The 10,157-nt window shown below is 23.3% G+C and overlaps 1 protein-coding gene across 1 annotated transcript; it reads left to right on the forward strand.

Moving 5' to 3' along the window:
- Positions 1-1,371: 1,371 nt before the first annotated feature.
- Positions 1,372-3,063, forward strand: LOC114123156 (uncharacterized). Its single transcript, XM_027986033.2, has 4 exons — positions 1,372-1,539; positions 1,976-2,155; positions 2,237-2,449; positions 2,886-3,063. Exons 1-4 carry the CDS (start codon positions 1,492-1,494, stop codon positions 2,925-2,927), a joined length of 483 nt encoding a protein of 160 aa, XP_027841834.1. The 5' UTR covers positions 1,372-1,491; the 3' UTR covers positions 2,928-3,063.
- The last annotated feature ends 7,094 nt before the right edge of the window (positions 3,064-10,157 follow it).

Genomic DNA, 10,157 nt, shown 5'->3' on the forward strand with positions numbered 1-10,157 from the left:
TATAGTAGTATCATTGCATTTTTATTCGTATTCGTTGAAAAAATTTTGTACTACAAAATATAATTCCAAAAAATAATGATATAGTTACAGTTTTTTATTTATTTGTTCAATATATTTTATACAACTTATTTTTAAATGTATGCACTTTTAAATTGTTATAAATAACATAATAATTTAATATTATAGATGAAATTAAAAATAGTGAATAGCGATTAATCAATGAAACTAATAAATATAATTTGTATTACTCAAAAATTAACAAATAAAATTAGTATAAATTTGTACGAAACTAGGTATTCAAGCAGAAAAAATAAATTCTTATTTTTTTTTAAATAAATAATTTTCATATGTTCATAATAATTAATAGTTGAGTTTAATAACAAAAAAAAAAAAAAATTTGTTAATAATATTTAAACGTTGTTAACGTTCAAAAATGAATACATAGTGTATTTCCCAAAAATCTTCAAATAACAACAATCGATGGTTATAACTGTTAAAAATATTGATGTACATTATTCCATTCTTCTGAAGTGTTATTATAGTTTTGAATCTTTCAACACTATAGCAATAAAATTAAAATTGATATTCTTAGTGATGAACATAAAATAAGCCAACTCGGATAAAATATTGACCTGCATGACTTAGAAACTAATAATAAAAACTATGTCGGATTTTAAAATTACTCAGAAATAACATTGAGAATGTAAAAACAACAATGATTACTCGTATTACGTTTTTAAATTAAATATAAAAATTAACTATAAAAATATTTATTTTATTTGCATTAGGATTAGGATGCTGTTTAGGTAAGTACCTACTTGTTATACTGAGTAAACACTGTAAAGACAATAATTTAAAAATGTTATCATGAACAGTATTGACTAACAAGTCTAATAAGGAACAACAATGCATTACAACTCAAGTTCCATTCTGTAATACGTCCCGAAAAAAAGTGACCTTAGACGGAAAACAGTTTGTTGATCAATGAGTGCACAGTATATGTGCACGGAATTGAATCACCTCTAAAACCAATTAACATAGTTACAAAGTGCACTGTGCCTTATTAATAATTTTGCGTCGGTTTTATAGGTGATTACTAAATAGAGCGTAAAACCACTCAAAACTAGGCTTAAAACCGAAAAAATGCAAAGCGAAGAATGCATACGATACCATGACATTGTGTTGACGTCAGCTTTTGTAAGTTTACCTCGCAATCCGAGGCCGTTGATTTTTTAAACGATTTATGAAATGAGTGAAGAAATTATTACTCGGAAAGAACGTTGCACCGAAGTTCAAGCAGGCAATATGGCAATATTGGATCATAGTACATTATCAGTAACTAATAACGGCGCGCCGAGTTGGGGGACACGGCTAATATCGCCTATATAAGCCGGCCGATTAGTTTTGATTGATCAGTGCATGAATTTGTTTGCTGAATATAACTATTATTTATTATTATTATTATCGTTGTAATCAAAAATCTCCGTCAACATGAATGGTAAAATTGTCTTGTGTTTCGCCGTCGTCTTTGTTGGACAGGTAAGAATTTATTTAAGCTATAGATATAGCCGTTATAATATTTAAAAGTTATTATTTTTGTTCGATATTTTAATACTTCCTCAATATTTGGATACCTATACGCATTTCTATAACAATATAAGAATAATTAATTACGATAAACGGAAATAATAATAATTTTAAATTCTGAATTAACTTATGGTTTTATTGTGAAACTCCTCCATATTTTCGAGTGTAAAATTTCACGTAAAATATTAATTATGCACACTAGCGTAATATATTTTAATGCGTGTGTTTATGACTATCAATTTAAGTAGTCATTTTAAATTCAAACATTACGGATTTCCAATTTCTGACGGACAATATATATATATATTCTATTTAAACATATTTTACTTTAAGTTTATTAATAATTGCTAACTGATAAAATGTATTTGAATGATTGAATTAATTTTAGGCCCTATCAGCTGCAACTGGTCCCGCAATTGATGTCGAAGACTTCAAAAAAATTGGTGAACAATTCACACAGTCTGCTTTATCTATCTCCAATCACATTTTGGGATTATACCCAAACTCTGCTGATGCCCAAAAATCCATCGACAAAGTTAAGTCTTTGATCACCAAAGGAATTTCAGATGTAAGAATGAATAATTTAAATCGTATTTCGTTAATTTCATTTAAATATATTTATATTTTCGAATTAAATTTACTCTTATAGATTGAAACCGAAGCTACCAAAATGAAGGAAATCGTCCGTAAAAACGCTGACCCTAAATTGGTTGAAAAATACGACGATTTAGAAAAGGAATTCAAAAAACAAATCACTGATGCCAAAAACATTTTCGACGACAAAGTCGGCAAGCCAATCAACGAAAAGTATGATGTAAAGAAAATTTCCGAAAACATTCTCAAATCCACCAAAGATTTAGAAGTAAGTTTACATATTGTATAAACTTAATGTCATACTCACAAAAATAATCTATTAAATAATAATACACAATACATAATAGTATTATACATATTATTTAAAAAATTTTATTAATATTCTAAACGTTTAATTTTTAGCTATTAATTTTTTTCGTTTTCCAAAGATTGATTGATTAACTTATTATTAACTGATAATATTCATTTTCAAAATTGAAAAACTTGTAGACATTTATTGATACGAATGTTTACAACAAGTTAACTTAATTTATTCATACAGGATGTATATTGACTCTTTAGGATTTTAAGTTAACATAACAATTTAAATGTGCACTTGTCAAATATGTTAGATACCTCCTATATATTATTATTATTATTCAATAATTATGTTTATATTTATAAAATATGAATCATTAACATTTATTATTGATGTAATGTTTTAGACTACCGTAAACAAGGCCATCGACGGACTCAAGAAGCAATAATCATTTTATGATGCCATGCAACTAATCCAAACAATATTTTTTTATATTTTTGTTAATTAAATTATTTTTCTTTATATAATCCATTTATATTCATGATTTTTTTTTAAATAAAAGACCTGAGTTAATATTTTTCAAATTATTTATTATTAATTATTGTACCTATCTATAGTTATATAACTGGTAGGTTATGTGTTGTAAACTACAGTATGAAATTCATTTTTCAGGTTAAAAATAAGCAAGAAGGTGTATAAATATAATTAATATTTAACAATTTAAATTAAATTTAAGACAATAAAATTATTCGTAAAAATACGCACACACACGTACATGACGTATACATGTCACGTAACCCACGCTCACATATTATATTCATTTAAAATAGAAATATGAAAAAAGAAATGGAATGCTTTCTATACATTCGTTTTGAATATTTAGTATCAATATACTTAGATGTACTAGATATTGGAATATTTTTTACGAAAAATGTATGCATAATATATAAAAATAATATAATGTAAAAATAATTTTCATAAATTGCATTTTCAACAAATTTTGGTTTATTAATTAAACTCCAAGTTTCAGTAGAAACCGCTTATAATGACATAGTGGGTGTAATGACCTTATAGATTGAAAGTCCCTGCAAAACTCCTATATTACATGTACTAATTTGTATTGATTATTATGACGTCTGTATAATGGTTGTACGGTTGTTATGACTATTATTTTTGGTTATATTATAAAAATTTAGTCCTAAAACAAATTTTGAAGAACTAGAAAGAAAATAAAGTGTGATTTTTATAAAAAGTTCAATCTATGATATAAGATTTTTTTAACAAAATGTTGTAAATTATTTAATTTTAAAATAATAAGTAATTTAATTAATTAATTAAAATGTTTTTATCTTTACTTTTTTTCTATACCTATGTATTGAAGTTACAATTCCTTTTTATCATTTTGGTTATAATGACAAAAAGTTATTAAGACCTATTTTCTTTAGTCCCTTGAACATCATTATAAACGATTTTTACTGTATTTGAATATGAGGCTATGAATAACCAATAAGACAATAATTAAGTTTAAAATCTAGAGAACTTTATTCACTCTATAGAAGATTTAATGTAAACTTAAGTCCAAAAATTAAAAGTTTTTATTTGAATTTAGGTATTTTACAATATAAATTGTAAATCAATTAATTATTGTAAATTAAATGTGTGTTAGTCTTAACATATTTATTTATTTATTAGGCTATTTTATAATATTCTTATATTATTATTATTTATTACTAATGAACTAATAACTAATAAGTAATCCGATTTTGTTAGAACAATTGTATGCTGAATTATATTATTATTAATTACTTACATTATTAGTATAGGTATTAGTATATGTTAATGATAAATATAAAAGTGAAATTTTTCAAGTCTCTACAATTTTTTAAACTGAAAAAAAACTAAAATCGTCATTTTTGTTTGATCAACTAATTTCTTCAACATTTTAATTTCAAACACTCACAAACAATTTATGTGGCTTTACGCTAAATAATTTCTACTCCAAACAATAAGCTTAAAAATCATTTATAACTGTATATTTAATATACTTTAACTGATGTATGAACTAATTTAGAAGGAACCTTTTATAGATAATTTTATAATTTTATAGAATTCACAATACATGATATCAACTTAAATTAATAAGAAGCTATTATCAGAAGTAGAAAATTTAAAATCTCTTTTAAATTCAAACAGATTCCATACATTTTGAAAATTATATCAGGAGTAAAGATTTAATATTTGTCAAAAAAAATTAAAATTTCCATGGTTAATTTCTTTTATAATTATACCTACAACAAAAATACAAAAATTGATTTTATGGTAGCTGATATTTTGTAAGTACGCTTATGGTCCACTGTTTTTAAGTGCTGCCATTTAATATATTTGTACATGATACATGATCTATTTATTTTATTTATCACGATAAATTTATATAATGCTTTAAAATTGTGTTCGACTTATTTTTAATTTCTAATGTTTCATTTTTGTAAATAGATATACGATATACCTACTATTAAAATATGTGTATATAACCTAACTAATAATATTTTATTATTTTATACAATATTTAAAAAATATATTTATAGATTAATAAATTGTATGTGCAAATGACGGTCGAGAAAACACTGCATAAATATTTTATGTAGTATTAATAGAACTATACACTAACTACACCATCATCATAATTTATTTATACCTAATATAAGCTTGATTCACCGAGTATGCATTCAAAAATCTACTTTTTAAATTTTTAATTGAGTATACTAAAAACCGAATTTTGTTGAGATTTTTTGTTCTACTTAAGGAGTATCATATAGAAATACAAATTCCTATTCTACAACTAAAAACCCTTTTTTTAAACATCAAAATCAAAATACTAGCTAGTTAATTTTAAGTTATTTATCTTAGTGTAGGTATTAAAAATAATAGATTCATGATAATGGGCTTGAATGATATGGAATTTATGATAATTGGATAATTTTAGTAAATTATATCGCACTGTTTATAATTTATAAAAGTGGTCCAAGTAAACTAAATACTTGATTCGATATTACATCTATTTTATATATTTGTGAAACTATTTGTAAGACTGTAAGAGTAACTATAAATATTTTAATAACTGAAAAATCACTAAAAAATTTTAAAGTTTGAATTTTAAATTTGATACTCACCTGACCCCTGCCCATCTTTCTTATTATGTTGTAGGAGATACGTATTGGAGTTTGTGTCTTTCTTGTTTCATCATATTTATAGCATTTGATGATAATGTAATATGTTATTTGATTATGTATTTACTTACACATGAATCATATTGACAAGTAGAGCGAACTATTTATACTACATTATTGTTTTGAATTGTTTTCTTTTATTTTAGCAGTGTACAGTTTTTCCTTTCAAACAAAAATCTAAAATATTTTAACGACCTTTACACATCATGATAATTATTTATTTTATTATATACTTAGCTATTTAAGTGCTCAGCAAGAAAACATTTGTAAGCTGCATTGTATAATGAAAAATGTGTAAGAGCTAAAAACAAAAATAAATACATCGATCTTAAAGTTTTCGAAGAAAATACATTACACATGACCAACCATTTTTATAGATTAGATATCGAATGTAAAACGAAAAAAATAACACATAATAATATAACAATATCAGATTTTAATTATATGGTACATTGATACAATTTTATTGATGACTAACTATGGTATATCCAATGAGTCGCTCATAAAAATAATTCATGTAACTTATTATACGTTATTTGTACCTATACATACAAAAAATATGTTTACATGATTTATAGTTGAAAAATTTAGTAAAATTTAACATCGATATCTTATCTAGTAGGAAAATCAATTTAATTGTTGCATTGAGTATTTAATATTTATATTAGTAGATTTAAATTTAAAATACTCAGTAATTTTTGAAAATAATCAGAAAAGAAAAACACAAAAAACAAACAATAACCAAAAACGAACATTTTTTCATAAGAATAGTTTTCGAAAAAATCAATTTTGTTATTTTGTTGTGCTTCGTAAATGCATAGCTAGATATTTTTGCATTTTTATTATAGATATTTATAAATATTAACGATAAATAAGCATGATTTTTTATTTTTTATAATCATTTGAAATTTAAGTTAGATAATTTTACATAAAATAACACTTTTAATTATTTTACTATTATCCAAAAATACTGTTTTTAAGAAATGGAATTTGAAACTTTACATTATATATTATATAGTTTGTATGCATAATGATATTTTCAAAATATTTATGGATTGATTTTATACTATCGCCATTTTTACTTCAAACAGTTCTAACCTATTCACACCATTTTAGGCGAGTTGGACAAAAGTTAACAATAATAATTAATAACAGTAATATATGATGTAATCATAAAATATTTTTATAATATAATAAAAGTATTGTTTTTGGCAAAAAATGTATTTAATTGATCTCGTATTACTAATAGTAAAATAAAACAATATATTAATTAAATCAATATAAAAATTTTTATGTTTATGATATACAAATATTTTCTTATAGTAAAATATATAGACTGATAAGTGATAGGCCACTTTCGCTGAAAATTTTTTTTTATACATATGTGAATGATTGATCATTCAATTCAAATTTAATACATTCATTACAGTGACTTCCTCAATGACAAAGTACGCTCAATACCTAACTATTGTGTAACATACTTTACCCCAATATAATGTGTTTGTTTTTACCATTATTATTGTTGATACGTTATATTAATTTTTTCTATTTTTAATCTACCTCTTCCAACTTCAAAATACCAATCAAATTAGAACAAAATATGTTTTTTTCCAGAAATTCACAAGTAAAAGTGAATGTTAAATCAAATTATCCGTGTTAATTTTATTTTAAATTATTAATCAAAATTAAGCTTTATATTATGTCTTCTATAACATTACGTACGTACATCAGATATAATGATGTAACATTATAAAAATATAGTTCAAACTGTTATCTCTAATTATTTCATTAAACTTATTTCTAAGAATATAGGTTAAGATATATAAATGTATGCATATAAAATACTAGCTATTGTTAAAAAAATAAAAATAATATATAAAAAAAATATAAATGTGTAATCTAAAACATTATACAATTGATTTAATAAATACAGGTAATGCTGTAGAACAACGAAAAGAAAATATTCGAATTAGGTATGCAAGGTAATTAATTTAATTAATATTATAAAAAAAAACTAAATTCTACGAATAGGCTCTCATTTAACATTTTAGCTAAATTGATTTGAGTTTTTTTTAATCACCAAGATATATATTATTATTAGATTCTGAAAGAAGTGATTAATATATGTATTTTTTTTTTTGTGTTTGTGTACAGCATAACTAGTCGTCGAAATAACGTTCAATTTCAAATTTCGGGGGTGGTTTCCGGCAAAATAAATATTCTTGGTGCATTATACAGTCCAAAAGTGAGAATTTTCTAATAGTTTTCAAAAAAAAAAATAGAGTAAAACAAAAAAAAGTGACGGAAAAACAAGAATTTTTAGGCAAAACCAGTTTTCGACCAAATTGATTTTTTCATACAGTTATAAATTATTTTAAATTTTTACCAAATATTTATATTAGTTATTAGTACTATATATATACAGTTAAAATTTTTTTGAGCTATTTAGGTATAGACAACTGAAATTTTCGATTTTTCTGAGAATTTTTTTTTTTTTTTTGAAGTATGTATAAAAATTAAAAATTAAATATAAGGTTCCTTATGAGTTGTTCTTATTGTAATTAAAAAAATCAAAAATCGTTAGTCATAGTTTTTTTTATAAGCGTTTGAAATTCAAATATTGACAAAAACTAGTCATAATCATGAATATTTGCAAATTATTTTGTAGGTATAATTTATAGAAATGTTTGTATAAGTAGCTAAGAGCTGAAAATTTAATATAAGATTTTCCATAAATTTGGATAACAATATTTATAAAAGAACTTAAAATTTGCTCTATTCAGGCCATTAAAACATAAACTACCTTTTATACCAATTACTATTAATTATATTCTAGGCTGAGAAATCGCTTCCGTTCAGAATCGTTTTTTGTATACAATGATACCTATCATTGGATTCAAATTTAATACTTCAATTATAGTGACCTACTCTACAGTACTATACAGCTTATTTGACCGACTTTTTTTAAATTGAGATCTTTTATATTTTAAAGATTTTTTTGTTTTGGTTAATGCCAAAGAATAACCTACATAAAGTTAGTGAAAAGTAAAACCATAAAGTTACGTCTCTATAAATAAGTAAGAAAAAATCAAAGTTCTGTACATACATATTAATATATTATACTAATAACCGCATAATTTTGTATTTACAAATATCAATATATTCTCGTAATAGCAGTGGCTATTTTTGTGTGTACTACGACACATTTTATGCACTACAAAATTACTAATGTGCACTACGAAAAATAAAAATATGTACCACCTTTATAGTACTATATTACATTCTGCAACTATACCTTGGACGAATTAATAGTAACTATAAGCTCAAATTTAAATAAGTGCACCACGGAAAATCAAAGAAAAATAGCCACTGCGTAATAGTTAACATTTATTCAGATTAGAAGTCTTCCTGTATTCACTTTAAACACGTACACACATAATATTATCATATATTATGGCATAAAAAAACTAGTTATTTTTTAACACTTATGTATAAAATTAGAAATTAGAAAAACGTTAATACATTCAATGTTTTATAAATTGTATTATAATAATTAATAACAACAAGAATGAAAAGATATTAACTAATCTATAGCCTGGATTTCAAATTATTAAATGCATTGTATTGAATGTTCTAGGTTTTGGAACAAATGGTGATTTTAAAAGTCCAATTATATTATTTTGTACCTAACTAATTTTATGTATAATTTTTTTATGATATCGATCAAATTTCACATCAATTTACTATCAATGGAGTTAAGATTTGTTTACGCCCAAAACAAGGCATTCTCTAAATATCTACATCATTTTACTTATATAGAAATAACTGAAACTTTTAAGTTGCAGTTTTACTCAATTTTAAAGCATATTATTAGGTAGGTTTATAATTATTAGTATACGTTATAAAAAAATTTTATTTGAAAAATTAGATAGTTTAAAAATTTTTTACTTTTTAAAAAAAAATTTCATTCTACACCAAATTTTCCATTTATACATTATACAATGATCAACGACAAACTAAAAATAAACTAGGGTGATTAATAACACAGTAAGAAATATATCATATTAGATACATTTAGTGAATTTACATAAATAGTTTAAAATATTATGCTAAGAAATTTTGTTAGGTTTTATTTGTAGTCTGAGATATTCTCCTAGTCTATAATTTTATTCGACGTTCACAGTTATAAAATCATTTCTATTTAAGAGGTTTTGTTACCTACGTAATCGTGAAGTTTAATAAAAAAAAAAAATCGTCTTTCCTGTTTTTTCTTTAAATTCTAAATGGAGCAATGAATATATTGATTTTGCAATGATGATTTTTTTTTTTTGTTTTAATTATTTATTTTATTATTATTATTTTTTATTTATTTCAGTTATCATGTATGATGGAGATCAGTAAAAACGCTTTGATTTTAACTTAGCTAGTGATTTTTGTGGAGAAAATTAGAT

The sequence above is a fragment of the Aphis gossypii genome, chromosome 2, assembly GCF_020184175.1.
Source record: "Aphis gossypii isolate Hap1 chromosome 2, ASM2018417v2, whole genome shotgun sequence".
Classification (NCBI taxonomy): domain Eukaryota; kingdom Metazoa; phylum Arthropoda; class Insecta; order Hemiptera; family Aphididae; genus Aphis; species Aphis gossypii.